Below are 24,680 nucleotides of genomic sequence, written 5' to 3' on the forward strand. Positions count from 1 at the left end.
ATTATAACATCCAGGGTTCATTCACCTGCTCATTTTCCACTGTCATAAATGCTGCCACCTGCTTACAGTGCCCCTCTGCTGTCTACATGGGACAGATGGGGCAAACTTTACATAAAATAATGAATGGGCACTGATATGACATCAATTTCAGACAGATAACAAAGCCTGTGGAAGAACACTTTTAAAGTCCCCAGAAATTTCATCACTGACCTCAGAGCAGCTTTTCTTAAACAACAAAAATTGAAAAGCCAACTTGAACACAAAATAGTAGAACAAGCAATCATCCACATACCGGATTGTATTAAACATGATCTCAATGAAGACTATGGATTCTTCTCCCATTATTGAGATTAGCGGTTAACTCCCACTGCTAACTCCAATGTCTCTTAGGTGTTAACTTCCTTGTTTACCTGTATTGATCTAATCTGTCTACTTTTTGCCTCTCTCAGCAGTGTCCCCATCTCCTGTCCCTTTCCTTTGTATTTTAAACCCTTTCTTTCTGAAGCTCATTCATAGCATCTAACAAAGCAGACTACAGCTCAGGCCACACTGAACCAGTTAGCTCCTAAGGTGCCACTGGTGTGTCTACATGAGACATTTATTGTGCAGTTGACTAATTAACTGTGCATTAAGTGTCTCAGCATCTATATGTGCACCCCTATTAGGGCACACAAAACTAAAAGAACTCTGCCCTACTGAGGAGTTTTTTTTGTGCCCAGCCACACATGTGTAGATGCTGCACTGGCTGGCTGGGGCACAAGTGTGCTTCAGAGCAGGGGCTACCTGCTGGCTAGACCCCTGAAGCTCCCTCATGCCCCAGCCAGTCCCTCTGCAGCACATTGAGCCATTGTGTGCATTTGGTGGTGTATATCTGATACTGAGATAGTGAAGTGGACTTAATTGGATATTGGCAAAGGGATGAGTCTGTGGAAAAGTAGAACTTAGGTCTGCAAAAGGGGCAAGAGTTAGAGATTAACAGGAAAAAGCAGCATTGAAATGGAAGATTATATTTTTGGTCTTAGGGTGAAAAGGAGGATTATAAACAAGAACACAAGAGCTGCATACATGAAGAAGAGAGGCAGAACTGAAATGAAAGATGGAGTCAAGAAGAAAATAAATTTAAAAGACAGCTGGAATGCAGTCTATAAACATTTACATAGAGAAAATAACTGATACGAGAATGCTCTTTTGTCTAAGCTAAGGCATAACAGCTTGGACATTATTCTTGGACATTAATACAATTTAGGGGGCTCATAGGAACAATGGGATGACATCTGAGTTATGTAGAAGGTCAGACTAGATGATGCGAGGAAATCCTTCTGGCTATAATCTATGAATCCATGAGGACATTTTATCAGGAAGGATGATTGTAGGGCAACAAACAGCTTGTGCAATAAGAAAACAAACTCTGAATTGCTTTCAGTCTTCAAAGTGGTTTGGGTTCAAGAATGAAGATTTTGGTCAAGGTTTATGTAAGTTCTTATTTTATGTAAACTTCTTCAGTTAAAAGTGTCATTACTTAGTAGACTTCAAAACAGTGGGTGACTTGAAGCACTATATTTAATTTAGGAGGAAAGAAATGCCTATATGTGCTTTATTTTGTAGATGATCCAACTATGCAAATTATAGTTCCTAGAATTGAAATTACCACCCTTCTCTGTAAATATTGGCCAACAGTTTCAAATGTTGATACCCAGAAATGGTATCTTTGATCTATATTACTGTATTTACTGAAATATAAGATAACCCTGAATATAAGATTACCTCCAAGTAATTAGATTTGTTATATGGAAAATATATATATTTGTTATAATTTTTCAGGAATAGAATCAAATTATTGGAGGTTTGCCTTGACTGTGTCCCTCCCCACAACACAGCTAAAGCAGGGAAACTAAATCTGGTGGGAGTTAAGTGGCCCTCCAACATCTTCTCTGTGCAGACCCTTTCCCCCTTCCTTACTGTCATCCCCTGCTTTCTCTAAGCACTTTGAAGTGAAGAGCAAATCTGAGAATACTAATTTTGAAAGTAGAAATTTGCATGTAGGTGTATTACTATGAGCACCCATAGACTTAAATCAGCCAGAATTGATACATTTTACTTTTTTGAAACTGCTGAAAGTTTTAGCATAAGTACTCCATAAGCATACTTTCAAGCAGCACTTTTGTACCAAGTTATATGTAGTATAAACTATTCATGAAATTAGTCCAAAGGCAAAAGGTACAAGAATTACCCTATAGCACATTGGGCTGGGTCCTGGTAGACTCAACAGCAGTTCAAGCCATAGTGACCCCACAGCTCAGCACTTCTCAGTATGTGTGTGTACTCAAAATACCCCCCAATAAGGATCCAAGGGCTAATTAGGCCCCTATTCATGACTGGAACCAGGTGTTCTTGTCCTGGAATCCTCCAAAAATGTATATGCAGATGTAGTGCAGGTCTGGCTCCACCTCATGGAGGGCAAGGCCAACCACACTGATCATATGTAACAGACTGGGGGGGGGAAGGGGCAGGCAACAGAGGGATTATGGGTAAATTGTTTGGGGACCCATTTGGTGATGCTGCCAGACAGTTACGGTTGTTAAAAAAAACAGGAATGATTGGAAATGGGAAAGAAAGGCACAACTCAGCTGTGGGAATAAAGAAGTCTAAATATATTCAGTGTAGTGGCTCACCATGACTTTAACAGAGTCAGCGCTGAGGGGGACTGAGCACAATGGGTACCTATATATAAATAGTAATGCTGTTTTGGTGCACTGTAATTATAGTGTATTGCAGCAGGCTTAACTGATTAGGTCTATTGAAGTGTAGTGATTCTCACATTGTAACAGACAAGCATCTTGTGTATCAGCATTCCCACACTTAAAAATAAGCTTTAGCTAAAGTACCCCTACTGTCATTTTTAAGTGTAAGAATGGTGATAAATGAGATGCTCCAGCTATTTTAATTAGAGAGGCTCTAATTAAAGCACCCCAATTCTGGAGCATATGTATAAATGCCCAATGGGCCCCACTACTGATTTTATTTAGATGGGCTTCACTACCCTATCCTTGTGGTAGGTTCTCAAAGGCATCTTCTCAGGCTTTTGGGCCAAGATCAAGTCTGATCAATGCCTTAAAAGCAGAGATAGAGATTGATGGAACATTGGGTGTAGGAAGTGGAAGAGGGAAAACTGGCTATGTCAACATGTGCATTTGATCCCGGAGCAGTTTATTCATGAGTAAATTGCTACTTTGCAAACTTATGTGCCATTAGAGCAGTTTACTGTGCAGTAAATCGTCTTGTGTAGACACACCCACTGAAGGACAAAATAATGGCAGTTGTGGCAAGTAACCAGAAGGTGGAAAATGAAATGAAGAGTGAAAAAGAAAGTCTAGATACAGACAGAGAGTGGACAAAGGTAGAGAATCAGAGAAGAAAGATAACGAAGAAGATAGGAGCAGACATAGCAACAATGACAGAGGCAGCAGCAAAGAAGGTGATGTGGAAAGGAACAAGGCCAGAGGGAAGACAGGAGAAGAACAGGAAATAGAGCATGAACAGCCGACAAGAGGCAGAAAGTGGCAGGAGCAAAATGAAATGCTGCCCCATCACGGGAAGACATGGAAGGTGAACTGAAATAGGCTGGGGGATATTGGAGACTGCAGATAAAAGCAATATCAACCAGTGACAGAATGCAGACAGGATAAATGATTAACAGATATGAGTTCATAGAAAAAGTAATGCTTGAGATATTGGAGGTGGAAGCATAACATCTCACCAGTCCGACTGCTTTCCAAAACAGAAGGACTTGGGAGTTTACTTACTGGAACAGTGAGGGTATGAAAATTTTTCAAAGAAACATGCAGAGGAATGTGAGAGGAAGGAACTAAGAGTGATAAAATTTATAACAGGGGAAAAGTCAAAGGAATAAGTATTATAGTAAGAATGAATATGGATTTATTAGCGGCAGAAGACAGAAACTTGGATGCAACTGCATGTGCAAATAGTAATGTGCATACAGAAGATGCAGGAAAAATATGGTATCTGGACAGGGTCATGGAGGGCATGAGTTGTGTTGAGAGCAAACAAGTAGAGTCCAGGACCTCTCATCTGTGGTCCAGCTGGGGCTCCACTATGTTTTATAATATACGATGAACAACCAAAGGAAGACAGTAAACGTGACAAGGAGGGGTACCTGACTACACACTGTCCACTTATGATGTGCTACAGATGTGAAGGGACGCGGCATACAGTTGCAGGACATGACACTTATAGGACAACAGCCTATGCAAGCAAGGTTGGATGCCCTGAGGAACAGTATGAATCAAAAAGGGAACAACAGAGGAGAAGAGGAGGGTGAGAGCGAAGTTGAAATGGTGGGTGAGACCCTGCATGAGGGAGGAAAGGAGAGAGGAGTGTAATATCTGTAACAGGGACAGCTCAAGAAGAAACAGGAAAAGAAGAAGGGGAGGGGAGAGAAGGAGAGAGCCCAGGTATAGCAGTGGGGGAGAGGGAGAAAGAAGTATCCAAACACGCAGAAGAAATCCAAGTGGAACAAATACAAAAGCCTGCAAGTCAGGGAGGCAGGAAGTGGTGGGGAGGTATGAAAATGGACTGTTTTGATGGTCAGGGTCAAATGAAACCAAAGCGGCTGAAATGGCAATATTATTCAAGAATTTAGAGGTGAAGCACAGAAGGTGAAGGCACTAGTGGCAGACTGCAGTGAACGATACTATCAGTCAGAGGACCATAATTAGAAGTTTTCAACATATATGCACCAGAGGAATGGGAGGGAAAGAAGGTTCTGCTTAGAAAGCTAACAGTTTGCATGGTCAGGGGGAGACTGTGGATAACAGTGGGGGATTTAAGTTGCATAACAGAAGCAGTTAACAGAAAAGGGGAAGGAGGAGATGGAACTTTAGACAGTTTGTCCAGATTGTTAGCAAATATAATAAAAGAAGAGTCACTAAGCGATGTGTGGGCAAGGGACAAAGTTTTCACTAGAATTGACCCCGGTGGAAAGAAACAATCAAGAACTGACTCTGTGTTTTTATCAAAAGAAATAGAGGTAAGAATGAAAGAACCCATAACTGTGGCACGTAGTGATCAGTGGAAGCTGAAGGCAGAACTGAGTTTTGGTAAGAGGCAGGGGTGTGTGGAAGATAAATGTGTGACTGCTACAAGATGAGGGGATGTGTCAAGCATGCATGAGATAGTATGAGGGATGGAGAACACTGAAGAAATATTTTAAGAGTGCCAGAGAATGGTGGAGGATAAGGAAGAGGAGGACAGGAGAATTCTTCAGGAAAGAAGGTTGAAGAACTGTGGGGAAAAGAATGAAAGGGCTGAGAGAGCTGCAAAAAAGATACAGGAGCTGCTAAAGAAAGCTGTGGAGGGAAGACAGGTATGAGAAGAACTAGAAGAAACAAGGCAAGAGACGGAGAGCTGGTTTAAAGAAAGATGAGAGAAAATGTTTTTAGCACAAGCACCCTGGTTGGGAAAAAATGAAGAGTTGTCCTGCTACTTTTTGGCTAGAGTGAACATGGAGAAAGGAAAGCTAAAAGCACTGCAGGAAGAAGCTGGCATTTAGGTGGAGACGCAGAGGGTGGTGGTGGAGGCAACAAGAAGATTTTATGAAGAGTTATATCAGAGGAAGGAAATAGGAAGGAGATGAAGGTTTTTCTGGAACAGACTGAAGTGGAAATAGAGGAGGAAGCGAAGAAGTGGAAGAAAAGATTAACTGAAAAAGAAGTGTACACGTGCTTAAAAACCTTCAAAAGAGGGAAATCAACAGGAGCAGATCAACTGCCTATGCAATTTTGCATGAAGTTTTGGGCATGGGTTGGGAGGGATATAATGGAAGTTTTTCAGGAAACAGCAGAAACAGGAGAGGAAGGGAAAGATTTTACAGGAGGTGGTGTGATTTTACTCTTCAACAAGGAGAAGAAATTCCTGAAAACCTGGAAACCAAGTACACTCCATAATATGGACTACAGGTTAATGGCCAAGAAACTGGCTTTGAGGATGAAGAAAACCTTCCAGAAGATAATACTGAGGACCAAGTATGCACAGTACCAGATAGATGGATCTCCAGAGCAATCAGAGATAGATTATCCCACATCCAAGACAGGAAAATGAAAGTTCTAGCAAACCTAGATTTAGAAAAAACATATGACAGAGTAGATCATAATGACATATTTTAAGTAGGGCTGTGTAAAATTTTGACAGGTGTTTCATTTCAAAGCTGTTTCGACTTGTTTCAAGCTCAAAACAGTGAAATTGAAATGAACCAAAATGCTTCGAAACAGCTTTGAAACTAAACGAGGGCACTTGAAAAGTTTTAAAAGTTTTGAAACATTTTGAGTTTCAAAGCCGGACTTGCTGCAGCTAAACAGAAACTAAGGAAACAGAAGGGGAAGAACTGCTTGCTGATATTGCCATCTAGCTTCCTGTTCGATTCCCCAGCTCTCTGATCACTTTCCCAGCTCTTCCCAGGGGGTGCAGGCCCCCAATCTGCACGCAGGGCTTCAGCAGGCTGCCGCTGAAACTGCAGCACACAGATCCAGGGGCCTGCACCCCCTGGAAAGAGCTGGGGAAGTGATCAGAGAGCTGGGGAATCAAGCAGGGGGCTGGGTAATTGAACCGGGAGCTGGGTCCCTGAACATTCCCTCGGTTCCTGGTTGGACTCCCTGGCTCCCTGATCTTTCCCCCCAGCTCTCTGATCACCTCCCTCAGCTCCTCCTGGTGGGGTACTGGTGCAAGCTGCAAAGGGAGAGCTGCGGGCTGGGAGGCTGTGCCAGGTTCTTCCCTACAGAGCTCAGCTGGACAGCAGGAGAGCCAGTGGTGGAGCTGCTTGGAGCACAGCCTTGGCCAGTGGCTCTCTGCCACCTCCCGCCACCAGGCTCAGCTCCATGGGGCTGCAGAGCCTCCTGCTGCAAGGGTGTGTTTACTAGGGCTGCTCTCCAAGTGGCTCTGCCACTGGCTCTCCTGCTGCCGGGCTGAGCTCCATGGGGCTGGTGGAGCCACTTGGAGCAGAGCTCTGGCTCTGAGCGCAGCCCTGGTGAGCACAGCCTGGTGGCTGGAGGCTCTGCAGCCCCATGGAGCTAAGCCTGGTGATGGGAAGTGGTGGAAGGCAATGGAGAGCCAGTGGTGGATCTGCTCCAAGCACAGCCCTGGCTCTGAGCGCAAGCCTGGCCAGTGGCTCTTCCCTACCTCCTGCCACCAGGCTCAGCTCCATGGGGCTGGCAGAGCTGTTCAAAATGCAGCCCAGTATCGGGAGGCAGGGAGAGCCAGGGCTGCACTCTGAGTGGCTCTGCCAGCCCCACAGAACTCAACCTGCCCCACTCAGCACTACCACCAAGCTCCAGGAAGAGCCTGGTGCCACCCCTGCTGCAGGCCTGGGAGCACTGGATACTGCCTGCCTGCAGCCACTGGGCTGCATGGTGCCCTGAACCCCCTGGCATGGTGCAGCCCAGTAGCTCCACGCAGCAGCAGCCGCTGCTCCCAGGCCTGCAGCAGGGGTGGCACCTGTCTCTCCTTGGCCCTCAGTGCAGGCCACAGCTATGGAAGGGGTACTGCTGCCACCCCAAAATTTGCTGTAGCCCACCCTCCCAGCACTGCCACCAAACTTGGGCCTCCTGGGGGATGTGGGCCCCTAGATCTGCATGCGGGATCTGCACAAGGGTGAGTGGCAGCAGCAGTCTTCCCAGCGCTGGGCGCGGGCTATGCTCAACACTGGTCTGAGGTAGTAGCGGTAGCTCCTGTCATCCTGCACACAGATCCAGGGGCCTGCACCCCCAGGAGGAGTCCAGCACAGCTCCACAGCCCTCATAGCAGGTGTGGGCTGCCAGATCTGTGCACAGGATGACAGCAAGTTGCCACTGCTGGCAAGTGATACAAGTTTTGCTTTCAACTGTTTGAGGTGCAGTTTCAGAAAACCCCCTGCGCCATTCCTGCAATTTTCGCCTGAATTAGGCAAGAAATGACCAAGTTATAGGCATTTTCATGATTCCCCATTATAGCCTACGGGTGAAACATTGAAACGTGTCCATACAGCAAAACAATACAGAACAGTTCTTTGAAACAAAATGAAATGATGAAATGAAACACTGTCCCTTTGAAATGGCAAAATGGATGTCAAAATGAAATGGTGCTGTTTTGCACAGCCCTAGTTTTAAGTTCTAGGAAAAATGGGGATAAGGCTATTGTATACAGAAGCGGAGAGTCAAGTTCAAATTCATGGGCACCTAAGCAGGGCTTTTAAAATCCATACAGGAGTGAGACATGGGTGTCCCCTATTGCTGCTACTATTTTTATGTGGCATGGCACTGTTAGCACAAAGAATAAGAGAATATAAGGTCATAAGCAGCGTAAAGATTCTGGGAGAGGGAGAGGTAAAATTTGTATTATACATGGATAATGTAAATGTAGTAGTTAGAGGTAGACTTTTGATGGAAAGGGTGCTAAAGCACACATCAGAGTATGGACAAGCAATGGGCCTGGAGGGGGTGGGGGTGGAAATTAAGTACATCAAACAGCACCATAATGGGAGTGGGAAACTGGAGGGATTTGAAGAAGCTGGGCCTTCAGATGAGAGACAGAGAAATCAGAGAGCTAGAGATCCCAGTGGATGCCAAGGAGAAAGATAATACAGCATGGGAAAAGGTGATGGTAAGGCTATAGCAAATACTTTGGTTATGGTTTGGAAAAACACTGTCTTTTGCTAGAAATGTGCTGGCGGTTAAGACTGTGCTACTACTGATTACTCTAGATATGGGAATTGTATTCCCACTGATGTGGCAGCAGATAGCAAAAGTACAGAGGGAAATATGTGTGTTCTTTTGGAACACAAAGAAAAAGTTTGGTTAGATCTGAACTGTACAAAGCAAGAGACATGGGAGTAACTGGACTTGGGATTGTTCATCTATGCAAAATATGTAAGCGCGGTAAGGAGGTAATGGAGGGAAAGGGGAAAGCAACACATATCACCTGATTTCATGAAGCTACAACTGGGGAGGAAATGGGGAGTATATCAGACTTCCTTAAAGAGTCCGTGGGTGTGGCAACTGTCAATTCATTACATAGGTGGGGAGATTTTATGCAGTGGTATTAAAAAGGGTGAGGTAAGGCTGGAGGTCCTGAAGGGTCATAAGAAATTGATGGAAGTGTTAAGGGAGAGACAGGATGGTGCCAGTGGGAAACTGCACAGATGGACAAATGAAGAAGGTGTGGGTACTGGTGGTGGGTAAACAACACAAAGGGGAACATGCTGACCTAGTGTGGATGGTTATAAGAAACATCTTGCTAGTGAGAGAGCTGCAACATAGATGGAGCTTGACAAGCTCATAAAGGTGCCCAAGAAAAAGGTGCAGGGAAGAAGAAATGGTGGGGCATATTTTGGGAGTGTACATATGCAAAGGGAGTATGGGAAAGGGTCTGCTGCTTTATGAGTGTCATCAAAATAAACCTGTTTATTGCAGGAAATGGTACTACATGGACTCATACCAAGGGGATTGGATGACACATTATTAAGGACTTTATTAGCATGTATTAAAACCAGTTTATGGAAAGTAAGAAACCTCAGGATTTTTAAGGGATCGGCTTTCACTGGAAGAGGAGGCCTGAAGCTGGGGCTGCATGAACTGAAATACTACATAGAGAGGAAGAGGTGGAAGAGACGTGCAGGAAAAAGGACTGGATACATTTGTTTCACGGAATCAACATCTGCTGACCTGACCCCATGGCACATGAGGGCTCAGATTCAGGATGTTACATGATCCCGGACCTCATTCAACTCTCAGACCAGTACCCCATGGTCCTAATCCACATGGAAATAAATGACATGGCAGGGAGTAGTCCAGACTGCATCATGAAGTACTACGAGGCCCTGGGGGCCAAGCTCAAGGAAACGGGTGCGCAGGTCATATTCTCCCAGTAAGTAGACATGAATGGCACCATGAGACCTGCATCAGAGTGGTCAACTGGTGGCTTTGGAGTTGGTGCAACCAGGCAGGCCTTGGGTTCCTTGACAATGACCCACATTTCCATGCAGGGGGCATGCTCGGGTGGGATGGGCTTCACCTCTCCCCTAACGGCAAGTGTGTCTTCTCTTCTAGGTTGGCTGATCTCGTGCGGCGTGCTTTAAACTAGCCACAGGGGACATGAGGACACTTCCCAGCCAAGACAGGTGATGAGCACAAGAAGTATCCAGGTATGTGACAGGGGTCTGGATAGTCCTGGGATCAGTGGGGAGGGGCATGCACCCATAGGAGGCCTTAAATACCTCTACATTAATGCTCATAGTATGGGGAACAAGCAGGAGAAACTTGCCCTCCTGCTCGCTAACATAAACCCAGATATAGTAGGGCTCACTGAAACCTGGTGGGATTCAACCCATGATTGGGTGGTAAACATCAAGGGCTACAGACTGTTCAGGCAGGATAGAACGGAGATGAAAGGTGGGGGTGTGGTGCTCTATGTCAAAGAGCAATACACGTCCTCAACAAACAGCACGGGGTCAGAGGAGGGGCAGACTGAAGTGCTCTGGGTTAGAATACAAGGTGGTTGGGGGGAAAGGGACTTAGTGGTGTGTGTCTACTATAGACCACCCAACCAGGGGGAAGAGCTGGACAGGGAATTCTCAGGTCAGCTTGCAGAGGCAGTTAGGGCAAGGGACGTGGTCATCATGGGTAACCTAAACTACCTGGACATCTGCTGGGAGGAGCAGTCAGCCAGGTCTGACCACTCACGTAGGTTCCTAGCTGAGATACAGGACCTCCACTTAGCCCAGGAGATGCAGAGACCCACCGGGGGAAATGCCTTGCTGGACCTGGTGAGGGGACTGTGGGTTCTCAACCATCTGGGCGATAGCGATCTTTGTCTACTAGAATTTACCATGCAGCACAGGGTGCCAAAGGCCTGCAGCAAGGTAGCAGCCCTTGACCTCAGGAGGGCTGATTTCAATGATTTAAGGAGATTAGTTGGGGAGGCACTGAGGTCCCGGAGGGAAATTGGGAGTCCAAGATGAGTGGTTGATCCTTAAGGAGATGATCCACCGAGCCCAAAGGGTGACAGTCCCAACATGAGTCAAAGGGGACAAGAGTGCTCAAAATCCCCTATGGCTCACCAAAGGCATTCAGGTATGTTTGAAAGCTAAAAAGGAGGTGTACACCCAATGGAAGGGAGGGGCTGTCACCAAGGAGCATTATACCTCCATTTCTTGAGACTGTAGTGGGGCTGTCAGGAAGGCTAAGGCAGTGACAGAACTAGGACTAGCGACCAGGATCAAAGATAACAAGAAGTCCTTTTTTAAATACATAGGTAGTAAAAAGAAAGCACTGGGTAACGTGGGGACCCTACAGGACACGCTTGGCACCAGCCGATAAAGCTGACCTCTTTAAGAAATTTGTTGCCTCCATTTTTCTGAGCAGGGACTGGGACATCCCTCCCACTGGGATTCCAGATGGACTCAGGAGAGGCACAGTCAGGCCTAGGATCAGAGAGGACCTAGTTAGGGAACTTCTGGTGGGGTTGGACATGCTCAAATCAGCAGGCCCAGATGATCTCCACCCCAGGGTGCTGAAGGAATTGGCAGAGGTCACTGCAGGACCCCGGCACGGCACAGCTTTATGAGCACTCATGGTGCTCTGGCCAGATGCCAGAGGACTGGAAAAGGGCCAATGTGGTCCCCATTTTCAAAAAGGGGAGAAAGGAGGACCCAGGAAACTATAGGCCCATTAGTTTTACCTCAGTCTTGGGGAAGCTTTTTAAGAAAATTATCCAGGAGTACATCTGCGAGAGACCAGCAGGGGAGATTATGCTTAGGGGCAACCAACATTGGTTTATTAAGGGCAGGTCTTGTCAGACCAACCTGGTGGCCTTCTATAACCACGTCATAAAATCCTTGGACTCAGGTGTTGCGGTAGTCGTAGTCTTTCTGAACTTTAGGAAGGCCTTCGACAGTCTCTCACCCCATTCTCTTTAAAAAATTAGGCGACTGTGGCATCAATGCCTACAGTCAGGTGGGTCTCAAATTCATTGGAGGGCCGCTCCCAGAGAGTGGTGGTGGATGGGTCATTTTTGACCTGGAGGGATGTAGGCAGTGGGGTCCCCCAGGGCTCAGTCCTTGGGCCCGCACTGTTTAACATCTTCATCAGCGACTTGGATGAGGGGGTGAAAAGCACCTTGTTTAAATTTGCGGATGACACTAGGATGTGAGGAGAGGTGGGCACGCTAGGAGGGAGGGCTACAACTAGATCTGGACAGGTTACAGGGGTGGATGAATGAGAATAGGATGGGATTCAATACTGACAAGTGCAAGGTACTGCACCTAGGGAGAAAGAACCAGCAAAATACCTACAGGCTGGGGAACTCCCTTCTTATCAGCACAGAGGCAGAAAAGGATCTTGGAGTTATTATTGATTCCAAGATGAACATGGGCTGCCAATGTGAGGACACGGTCAGGAAGGCTAACCACACCTTGTTGTGCATCCACAGATGCATCATGAGCAGGTCCAAGGTGGTGATCCTCCCCCTCTATGAGACATTGGTAAGGCCACAGTTGGAGTACCATGTCCAGTTCTGGGTGCTGTGCTTCAGAAGGGATGTGGACAGCATTGAGAGGAGGGCCACTTGCATGATCAGGGAAGCAGGGCAGGCCCTACGAGGAGAGGCTATGGGACCTGAACCTGTTCAGCCTCTACAAGAGAAGGCTGAGAGGAGATCTGGTGGCCATCTATAAATTGGCCAAGGGGGACCAGCAGGCAATGGGAGAGTCCCCGTTCCCCAGAGCACTACCAGGAATAACGAAGAATAAAGGCCCTAAGTTGACTGAGAGTAGATTCAGGCTAGATATCAGGAAGCACTACTTCACAGTCAGGGTGGCTAGGATCTGGAACCAACTTCCAAGGGAAGTGGTGCTTCAAAAGGAGGCTAGATAATCACCTAGCCAGGGTCATTTGACCCCAGTACTCTTTCCTGCCCATGGCAGGGTGTCAGACTTGATGATTTGCTCAGGTTCCTTCTGACCCAACCAACTATGAAACAGAGAGGACTGATGGGAGAGGTGGAGAGTTTCAGGTGGTTACTGAGGCAAGAGTTTTTCATGGGGGTTTGTGTGAAAAAAAAGAGTTCTATAAGCGTTTTTTGTGGGAAGTTGATACACATTGGTTAAGGGCTTAATGTATGCAGTCATAGGTTGTTGTATATGTAGTTGTTTTTGTGCGATAAAATTTTGGTAAAACAAGGTTGATCAATATGTGAAGCTTTGTAAGTGTAGGGTGATAAGTGTGTTTTTAATAAAATATGTAAATATAAATAAATAAACATAATAAATAAATTAACAGAAATCTAGATTTTTTTCATCATATGTTAAGGATATTTTGTCCCTGAGTACAACCTGAAAGTTACTAGCTATTATAGTATTTTGATTTTTGAGCCTACTTATCTGAACTCTTAAGACTAACAGATGACACCTGTGGTTAACTATATTATTCTTGCTGTGTTACTAAATTATATGAAAACTATTTTTCTTAAGTGCTGGCTATTGCTGTTTCTTGGTTATAAACAGCACAACTTTCCTTAGGAAAGCACTTCTGCCATCAGCTTTCTCTTCAGCTTTTTGTGAGCCACGGAAAAAAGCACACTGGAGGGTATGTTGATTTGTAAAATGTTTGCATATACTTGTTAGGCCTTTTGAGACAAGGGTCTGGAAAAACACTTGCAGCTCCCACATGTACAATTATTTGAATATTGAATCTATTTGGTTTATGAGTTCAGTTGTTATTCTAGGAATGAAATTTTAAAAAGCTCATTTTCTCTATTCTCCTCTAGAAAGTTATGATATCTAATTTTAAACCCGCCAAGAGAAGGTAAAATCACTGGAACGAAGAATCAGAGATAAAGTTCTGATCACTTCTCATTATATCCCATATTACATAGTCAAAAGTATTAAATACACTTTTTCTACATTTCTGTGGCTCTTACTTAGTTGCTGGCATAGGCAATACACACAAAATCCCTTGGGGGAAAAATTATTGGCTACAGATGTGAAACACTAGATCAGCAAAAGACTGTACTATGTTTTCTTTAAATCAAATCGATTGCTTAAACAGCATTATATTTCGAGTGAGATCTTTTGGTTCAGCAAGAATGACAATAGTAATAGCTCTCTACACCACTATTATTAAATACAAACTTTTAGAAGCCAGGTCTAAATAATTGAAGAGAGCCATTAGGAGTATAGCCAGGACAGGCGCCTAATGGAGAAGGCCTAGATTAGAACCTCTCTGATAGAACCCTGGACTGTACCTAATTGACATTTAGAGGTCAGATTTCATTTTTTCCTAATAGTAATTATATCAGTGTCATTAATAACCGCTGCGGTAAGGTCCTTGGTTGTTTCCCAAAGGCAAAAATTATATCTGGTCAGAGAGTCTCATAATTATTCACTCTCATTTTCAACTATGCTGAGACCTAAATTCTTCTCATTTGAGAAGCTAAGACTCTTACAGTTTCTCCCTTGGGGAGCCAGGTTAATAATAGCAGAAAAGGGAAATTGAGAAGCCTGCTAAACACCACTTACTATGCTAAAATCAGTGAGGAGATTTTGTTTTAATGGTTTATCTCCCAAAGCACATTTGTAGTAATTATTTTTATAATTCTCAAGGTATGGTTTATTTCCCAGGGGTTCAGAAATAGTGAGAGAGCAAGAAACACTTGAGAAACATTTGGGGCATGTAGTGCAATGTTAAACAGTTCCTGGAATTATGGTCAAGTTCAGAAGTTTGATTGGTTACTGTACAAAAGTTCATATACTTAGCCAATTATTTAGTATTCTTGGGCACTTTTACATGTGCTCTGTGGGTGGGGGGAAGTGGTGCTTTAATTACAGTGGCTCTGAGAGCCATTCTAATTAAAGCACCACCGCTTATCCTGTATTAGCGTCCCCACACTTAAAAATGGCAGCCGGGGCTCTTGAACTCAAGCTCGTTTGACACACTTTAGTTCAAGTGCCCCTGCTGCCATTTTTAAGCATGGGGACGCTGATACAAGAGATGCAGGAGGCTTCTGAAGCATGGCAGACTTGATTAATCAAGTCTGCTCTGACACACTGGAATTCCAGCGCATTGGAGCAGCCTTGGCGCTCGTTTATAGGCGCCCCTTGGTTCTGCAAATATGGGCTGGAATCTAGGAGTACTGCACAAGACTTGCACTGTTTGCTTTTGTCATATCAGAAACATGGTTCCAGGACATAGATCTGTCAAGGTTTAGACAATTAAAAATATCAGTGGGCCTGACGCTTATTTTTCATGTAGTGTTTAATTAGTCTTAAGAGGAAAGACACTCAGTAGCTTATATATCTTAGGGTGTATGCTAGCATTCAATTCAACCAGTTGAAGTTCATCCACATAGTTTAAGCCATTTGCAATTCAATCAGTTGAAAGCTCTAAAGCCATGCAAATGGCTGCTTGTGTGCTATGCAGACAGCCTGCATACTGACAGCAGATATCCAGGGAGGCTGCAGAGCATACATCCCAGAATGCCTTGTAGACTTCCCTGCCATGCAATTTAAGGAAGCAGCCCAGGGCACCAGTCAGGGCTGAGTGGGTCATGGTTCCATAGACAGCAGAGTGGGTCTGCTATCTTTTAAAGCTGGTGCTCTCGTCATGGAGTGGGGTTTTGCCCACCATACTACTGGGGCTCTGGCCACAGGAAGCCCCACCACCATGGCCAGACCTCAGGGTTCTCAAGCTCTGTGGAGGCAAGATTTTCCTCTGCATCCCACACGTTGGACTGCAAACACAGGGCTCTCAAGTGCCACAGGGGAGGGAATTTCCCTTCCGTGGAATATTAAACCCTGCACTAGCTGTTCCATGTGTGGGGCTGCAAGCATAAGCTGTCAAGTGCCATGGGAGGGAATCTCCACCCACTGCTGCACATGAAACACTGCACTTATAGTCCTGGTGCAGCTTTTGAAACCCAGGAGCTGCTTGGGGCAGTGGAGGGGAGCTGGGCTTTCCCAGCCCCCCAGCTGTCATCTGTGTGACTCGGGCTGTGGTAGCAGACTGCATCCTGAGTCACAGAGTGTCTCCTGGGGTGTTGAGGAAAGCAAAGCACACTGGGGTGCAGGAGGGCACTGCAGTGGCTCCAATCCACTGAGGATGTGCAAAAGTGCTTGAGCCCCAATCAATTTAGACTTCAACCTTGTGAAATGCTTTGGAGGTGTTTTTTAACCATTTGAAGCCCTGTGAATGCCTATATACAGAGCATTTCAACTGGTGAAACTAAGCTTCTATCAGTTGAAATACAATGCTTCTATGTACTGTTACTGACATAAGGATAAAAAAATTATTTGACCTCTACAAAGGACACACACCTAAAGAAACAAACTGTATATTTGTAATGTAGTAACCTTTTCGTGCCTGTTTGTACCTCAAGACTGTAACCTGTTTTATTTCTAAAGCTTAGTATACAGGCTTAGTGGGATAAACAGAATGTTTTGCTATGTTTCTTGTGAAATGCACCTGTGTGGAAGATATCCAATAATATATTTATAAAAGTAATAAAGGATTCTAACATGTGAATAATTCTTCCAGATTTTAAAATCTAACATACATTCATAACCTAAATTAAAGAAACAATTGTTGGCACGTATAGGAAATATGGTACCAGTTGTGAAACACATCCAGAAGCATCATCCTTTTTTACTTATGTAAGAACAATGTAGAAAAGAATCACTTTAAAATAAGATAATTCAATTGTTTAACAACTGTGCAAGTCTCAAAGAAAATCAAGTGAACCATAGAATAGTGTGTAGGATGCTTAGAATTGCAGAGAGCTGTAGAACACAGGGAATTAATGCTACTGTAGCTTTTCAGCATCAGAGGCCATCAATGAGAAATGTAGAAAGCTGCCTGTTCTTTACTATAACAGCTACAATACTGGGAAAAGTTATCTTCTCTAATGAGGTCTGTATATATTTGAGTCTAGATGGCTTTTATATAAGTGCATATTTTGTATGAGTGAAAGAGGGGAAGGAAGAGGCTCAGAAAAATACAAGATATCTGAAGTCTTTTCATTCAAAGGAGTTCTGAGATTGTTTTCTACTTACAAAATTTACTTGAATACAAGATGAGGTTTTCTCCCCAAAACAGCATGGGGAAAAAGCCTGTTGTCTCTACATTTTCATACAAGGAAACCTTATTAAATACATTGTTTGTCATTAAACTGGAGTCAAAAGCAGCATGCACTCAATCATGGAAACTGGCTATGAAACAGATTTAAATACAACCAACACTGAGCATGACCATAAAACACGTGTTCCATATGGGGCATGTGTGCTGATGAGAACCTACCACAAAGATAGATTAGTGCAGTCTATCTGATTAAGATGGTAGTGCTCATTGAACACAGTCTCCCTCAGTGCTGACTCTTTTTCAAATAATGGTGAGCCACTTCATTGACTATATTTCAACTTCCTCTTCACTCCCACAGCTGAGCTGTGCCCTTCTCGCCCATTTCCAGTCATTCCTGTTTCTTCACCAGCATTAAATGTTTGGCAAGAATCACCAAACAGGGCCCCAAGAATAGCGGTGGCAAGAGTCATATAATGGTAACTTACCACATTTACTCCAATGTAAGATGACTCCCCCCCACCCCACAATTAGATTCCATATAATGAAAAATTATACATTTGTTATAATGTTTCTATGTTCACTCTTTTCTACATCTTCTGTCATGAACCATGGGAGATGTAATCTAGAAAAGGAGCCTGCTCCATAGAGGAGATTCTGGGCTCAGTGCAAATGCATTGCATTTCCGTACAGGAGGCACTACCAAACCCTTTTTGTTCATTTTCAGATTCTTGTCATGAAACTGAACATGGGAATTGAGAGGGGAAAAAACATTCCACATTGACCTCTACTTCACCATATGCAAGAGATGCACACTATGTTTCTACTGAAGGATTCCTGCGGGAGGGGTTGGGACATAATAAGATCTACATCTTACACTACTTCTCCCAACAGACCTTGCCCTCTGCCATCCTTATCTGATCTTGCAGATTTTATGGTCTACAAGCCTAAAACACTCTATGAATGTGAATTGGGTTAAAAGCAGGGTAGGAACTTTACTTAAACACACGGTGCATTATAATGTTTGCAAGCCATCTCAAACCTTTTGGGATCAAAGATATGTTATAAAATTGTGCTCTCATTTCATTTGAGTAATAAGGCCCAGCTTAATCTATCTGGATATAAACCATTTTTTACAGCCTTCTCTTGTGTCCTGACTTGCAGGAAAAATTGCCAGTAACTCCTTTCCATTTCCTTACTCCATAATTTTGCATTTGGGAGGATGTCAAAACTCTTCCCCTTTTCCCTGACTTCATTTGTCCTGGGAGACCACCAGCAACCCTGAACTGCCCAAAATGATATTCTGTGTCACAGGAAATACTAATGTGCATTCATAATCCTTTTTTTTTGAAAAATAAAAATAGTCCAAAATGTAGTAGGGGTCCAAATGTTGTAAGTGAGTATTATGCTAAAGTTGGAGAATGTGGCAATCAAGAACTGCCAAGGTTAAGATGATTTGGAAACTTAAAAAGCAAAAGATTCAAATGATATTTTGAAAAATAGTATAGGAAATTTTAAAAAATTGCTCTTAGCCAGGAGATTAAGGTTATGATAATATTCAGTTTGGTTATGGAAGAGCACAGAGGCAATGACAGAGCTTTTGAAATTAGAAGTGGTTTTTGTTGTTGTTGTTGTCTAACTGACTGTATTAAATCATCCTGGATTCAAATAGATAGATAATGGACACACCAAAACATTTAATTTACAAATATCTAGTATTCCTGAGGATGGTGAATAGGAGATAGCAAAAAAATTTCTGCAGAGTAACTCGTGGATCTCTAGGGTGAAATATTTACTGGATTCTTTGCATGTCTCTGTTGAGACTCACTTATAATCTAAGGTGACAAATATTGCTAAATGGACAGGTTTGGGAATGATTCATCATCTGTTAGAAATAAGATATTTCAATTTGCCAAGTCTCAAGACACAATATTATTTCAGAGGCATGATATTTTCTGTCTGATTATATCACATTATTATTCAAGCAAATAAAAACTTTCCATCAGGCTGTAATGGAAACTCCCAGGGTTCCGGACTGAGTTTCTCACATTTTTTTTTTGTTCTCTTGCCACACCGAGCCAGCTGCATACTCCTTTTTCAGGTTAAGTTCCACTCACTGCAGGACTGCGCTATTGGATCCTGTCTCAGAACTCTGGTAACCTGGCATATGTCTCTCCACCAAGCATGACTCGTCCAATGCATTTCAGGATATGGAAGTACAAAAGTATGGAGCTGGCTAAGCATTAAGGACACAAGGGGTTTTTTATTTTTAGGTGTTTTCACTTTCAGGAGCTGATTACAATTTAAAATATTGAAGTCATGATTCTAAGCATTAACTGAGCAAGAGTTGAGGGAAGAAGCTGCTCTACAGTATCTTCTTTTGTTACTGTGTATAAATGTATTTATTTCTGCATTTTGTACTCACATCTTTTGAAATCCTGGTATAACTCTCCTATTCTATTTTTGTTTTCCTATGACTGGACAGAATCTTTCAGAAAAGCTATTCTATTTTTACAGAGAAATCCTGCGCTTGACTGACTTCAGTGAAGTAACAAGTTCAGAGCCATTCACAATCGGTGCATATAGACAGGCAGAAGCCTATCCTTTTTGTCATCTTTACAGTTTTTAAAATTGTATTCCTTTTCAGAAATATTTCCAGCCTTTTTTGTTGTGTTTTCATTCCTGTTTGCATCAACATTTTTACGCAGGCACTCACAGGAATACCGGCAATACAGATATAAAACTTAAATATAGATTGTATTACTGGAAACTTCCTTTCAGGTAAAATAGGGAGCTAGATACTATTTGCATTTGTTGACTGATAACAGCTGACTGGTAACAGAAATATAGAAGGAAAAGTATATTTATATCAATATCCTTCTTACTCAAAGATACTCTCAAAGTTTATTCATATAAACATTTGACAACTGTCAGGCTTTCTCAGCTCTATTGAATTTGGGGTATCAGATTCAGGATGCTGTCCCAGATATGGTACTGTTAGTTGGAAGCATTCAGCTACGCACACTGTCTGTTGAGTGAACGAGAGACATAAATGGAAAACATAAAGCATTATCTACCATATCTGTTCCATTCCTTTTCATCTCTAACAATAGCGGAGGGAAGTGAATTTTAGTTGTTGCATTTTTATGATCTCCTTCAGACTTTCCTCAGCTTGGCAAAGTAGTAATTTCACATTCACTGTGTACACAAATGTCTTTAATGTCTTGGGCTTAAGCCTGATAGATGGGCTCATTTTGAGGGCTTATAACTATTTAAGAGAGACCTAGAGCAAACAGTGCAGCAAGAATTCCATATTCAAACCTTCTGTGCCCTGTAGTGCTCCAGTTTGCTATAAACTGCTACAATTTTCGAAGTCTACATTAGATGAATGTCTATGTAGTAACTCATTCATAATTCTCTACATTGTTGTGTCACACTTCCCACATCCTTTATAGTTTTATGACAATAGTTCAATTTTCTGCTCATCATGGCTGTGGAGAATTTGGATGCTGATATTTCTAATATTGAATGTTGTCGGCAAGCCTATGAGATTCCAGGCACTCCATCGGTGCCATTCCCATGGGCTTTCAGAAACTGTTCACATTTATATTCTTTAGATTTGTGGTAGAAGCTTTCTCCTTCATCTTTGTGTACTATTTGCTTTGCATTTGGAGATTAAACTAGAATGTCTGCAGGACTGCATGCACTCCTACAGTACTATATAATCACATTTCCTATTTCAATATCATATAAGAGCATAGGATTCACCGTAACAGACCTTTGCTCTGTGTCTGCTCCTGAATCTGGCTTCCAAGACTGATAGATACTTGATGTTTCAAAGTGGTGTGATGTATCTTTTTTCTATTAATGATTTTCCTATTGTTACCTCTGCCCCTGCTTGTCTCCCAGTTTGCCTTCTAATTAGCACGGCTAGGAACACCGTGTCCTGAAGGCTCCTGACAAAAGCTGTTTTGTTCAAAACACATTGATCCAGTTCAATGAGTGACTACCAGAAAGCACTTGGGGCAAAATAACCACTAGGGAATGTCACCTGATTCAGCCACCAGTGGATATGGTCTGCCATGTCTAAGAGGAAAGGAATTATTTATAATAGAAAGCTACCCGTGATTCTTTATAAAGGAGAAGGAGAAAAAATATTGCCCTGGTGAAACTGGAAAGGGCTTGTTTGATGTGTAGCCTCCCATTAGAATTGTGAAACACGTGATTCTAGCCATGTTGTACAAAGGACACATCTCTCAGGCATGTTTAGATTTTAGTGCAGTGTTGGCACCACTAAGGGGAATTCTGGGCTGGCTTTCTTGGTAACCCAGCACTGTCCTCAGAGTATGATCTGATTTAAGAGTGTGTGCAAATATTATGCTTATAATTTAATGTACTTGCTAAACCTTGGGGGACAGGTCTTTGCAACTGGGTTCCTATTCAAGCAATTTATTTAATATATAAAAAGAGTATTTACCTTTTTAATTCATTTTTGGATGCTTGGTTATTAATGAACACAACAAGCATCAGCTCAAAGGCTATAAGAAAAGCTGCGGTACTAAAGATCTTTTAGCACTTCTGAGAACTGTGGAAAGTTTACGCCTTTTTGATTTGGTATCAAATAAGCTAAATGACTGTCCTTTTTCTGAATAATTTCAGTGGTTGGGCTTTTTTCAAGGTGGCCCTGAATAGCATCTTTCTCATTATGCTGGCCTGCATAATCTGGGCACAGATCTGCAAATCTGCAACTTCTCAAACTGAAAAATAAGAACCCCTGATATTTATAACAAACACAATAACCCTCCTCCCACAAAACACAACTTTCTTCCCATGCTGGATTTATATATCCTTTCTTAGGACTATTCTCCATTTCCTTGATTAAGATGTTAGCTTGGCTGTTAACAGATTTAAGATGCAGATCCCTGAAAACTAATGTATATAGTAGGAATGAAGGGACCAATTATCACTAGTTTAATACTGCATCAAGGCCTAGTCTTCAAATAGGGGTGTGCAAAGATGCACGCACTGCCTTGTATGAAGGCAGACCCCAATTTATGTTTACATAAAATGGTCTGTGCATGTCTACATCTGGAATATGAAGCAGTGTAAATGCATCTTTGCCCATGTGGACTTGAAGGCCAAATAACCACATTACACTTTTTCCAGTTTAGGTAGTCAGAAACTGGTCAACAGCCATAACAGAACAGAAGTTGGAGCACATAAACTGCTTTAAAAATGGCAGATCCTGGTCTAAGATAGGTCTGGATGTAGTATCAGACTGACTAGATCTCAGCTAGACTGATGAATTGAATATCAGTCCACTCATGAATCAAGATAGGTTTCTGTCTGCTGGCATCCTGGGGCCATTGTGGGCTCCCCACTAACCCCCTATCTCAGGAAGCACTGGCTTGGCTCCTCCAGCTGAGTGCAGGCCCTGCCATCAGGCTTTCTAGCTGTCAGCCACAGGCAGGACAGAGGCAGGAGTGGGGAGCAGGGCTCATGAGCTGCTGGTGGGGGCAGTGCCAGTGGCACATCCTGCATTCCCAGCTTGGGTTGGCAGGGCACTGAGTGTCCCTCCCTTGTCCCAGTTTAGTTCAAGTCCTGGGACTGTGTGCTGGAGCTGCTCTGGTAAGGGCTCACAGGATTTCCTCCCTGGAGCCAGCACCAAGTTGTGGGCTGAAACTGCTTCCCATGCAGCTGCAGAGCTCCAGTCCCTGGGGTGGGGGTAGGGGGCAGCCATGCCTTTACAGCTGCAAGGAACCCTGTGGCCCCCACCCCAGACAAAGCCCATGGATCCTTCTGCAGCCCTGTGTTGGGGTGAGCATGCCTCCTTCCACTAGCTGCATGCAGTTGACCACTGTCTGAACGATGAGAGGGCAGCGGTGGGAGACAGGTGGCTGGCAGACAGTCAGGAATGGTGCAGCCATTTGGCTGCAATCAGTTGCCTTTGGCCATCTCTGCCATGCTGGGAGGTGTGTGGGAACACCCCCTGCCTTCTAGCCTCTGCAAGTGCAGGCTTCTGTGTGCCATCTGCTACCGAAGGGCAAGCATGACTCCAGTTCACTCCTGATCCAATCTATGCAGCTTAGAGAAACTCATGTAGATTGGCTTGATTCTGCCTCAGGCTTTTGGAAGCCTGTACTTAGCCAAAGATCTTGGGCCCAGATTATAACATGATGTATTTTCTCTCTCTTTTTATGATCTTCAAAAATGGGGTATTAGTTAGTTCAGTATTAATATTATAAACTGTTTTTTCTTAAGATTACATCTAGAAAAGGTGTGCTGTCTAATTCTGTCCCAGGTTGTTGCAAGTTAATATAACAAAATGTAATCTCAAAGACATTAAGCATAATTGTATTATATCCAAAATATTATGCTAACATATAGCTGTTGTAGTTCATAAATTAAAAAAACCCAAACATATTAGAAATTATTATACATTTAACCAATTTTATAATCCTCTATAAAAAATTAGGGTTTTATAAACCTCTGCACCATGGTCTCATAATAGATGTGCATATCACTTGTTTTCCACTGTCCTTCAATCTGACATAAAATAAGACAGCTATTAACAAATCATAAAATAGATCTGAACCAAATGAAATGAACTGATTGTATGCGGGACCAAGTGATAACAAGTGTAAGAGATTTTAAAAAATACAAACAAAAATTTAACACGTTGTTATGTAATATTTGATTTTGGCTGAAGCTCTAAGCAAGACCTACTTTCTCATAGTACTTGATCTCATAGTCCAGAATGGCTCCACTGGGAAAGTCAGGCTCTTGCCACGAGAGGGCAATGCTGTTCTGGGAAGCCCAGTCCTTCCTTACCATCCCAATCAAGGAGGGTGCTGAAAGGGAAAAGGATAACTAAGGGTTAAAGACAAAGTATACTGTTTATCCTTTTACTTTACTACACTTTGAGGTACTTTATGTAACCTAATGGCAGAAAAGCATGAGATGACAATTCCCTGTGAAACGTGGAGTTAATGTTTAAAGTACACATCCAAAATTTTATTGGCAGAAGGCAGGGCAGGGTGGCACTTTATGGAACAACTCATTCAGAGATGCATGCGATTTTTGTTGTTGTGAACTACAGCCTGCTTTGCAAGATGCTGTGAAAGGATGTGCATTGCTAACGTGAGGATCTGCTTTTGAAAAGGGACTCTAAAACTCTACCACTTTGTCAAACTATCTGTTTCCTGACTATATTCAGTCAAGTATGTTGACTTGGACAAAAAGAGGCTGTTTGTACAACAGAACCAATGGCAGATTCTCTCCTTTGCTGAAATTTTATCAACAGAATTCTTAGGTTGCAATCAGTGACAGCTCTGCAAATCTATTTAAGATGTTACTGGGAATGTCTATATGAGCTGCTTACTGCACAGTAGCCTAATAACACTGTACAGTAGTGTGCCAGGCAAAAACAAGGGTAATATGCTATGTGCAGTAGTATTAGGATACTGTGGAGGAAGCATCACTAAAAACCTGTGCACTCTAGTAACTCTAGTTACTGTGCATTTAGTTAGTACTTCATTAAGCAAGTACTAAATTAAATGCATAGTAACT

General features: G+C 43.1%; 1 protein-coding gene across 1 annotated transcript in view; it reads right to left on the reverse strand.

The window, feature by feature from the left end:
• The window catches only part of EPHA6 (EPH receptor A6), a 1,262,645-nt gene that overhangs the window by 410,461 nt on the left and 827,504 nt on the right, over positions 1-24,680 (reverse strand). Inside the window, exon 6 of the mRNA XM_019525724.1 lies at positions 23,838-23,962. Coding sequence (XP_019381269.1) covers positions 23,838-23,962 — 125 coding nt within the window. The remainder of the gene's footprint in view (positions 1-23,837; positions 23,963-24,680) is intronic.

Source organism: Gavialis gangeticus, unplaced genomic scaffold (genome assembly GCF_001723915.1).
Source record: "Gavialis gangeticus isolate Ggan-Ray unplaced genomic scaffold, GavGan_comp1, whole genome shotgun sequence".
Classification (NCBI taxonomy): domain Eukaryota; kingdom Metazoa; phylum Chordata; order Crocodylia; family Gavialidae; genus Gavialis; species Gavialis gangeticus.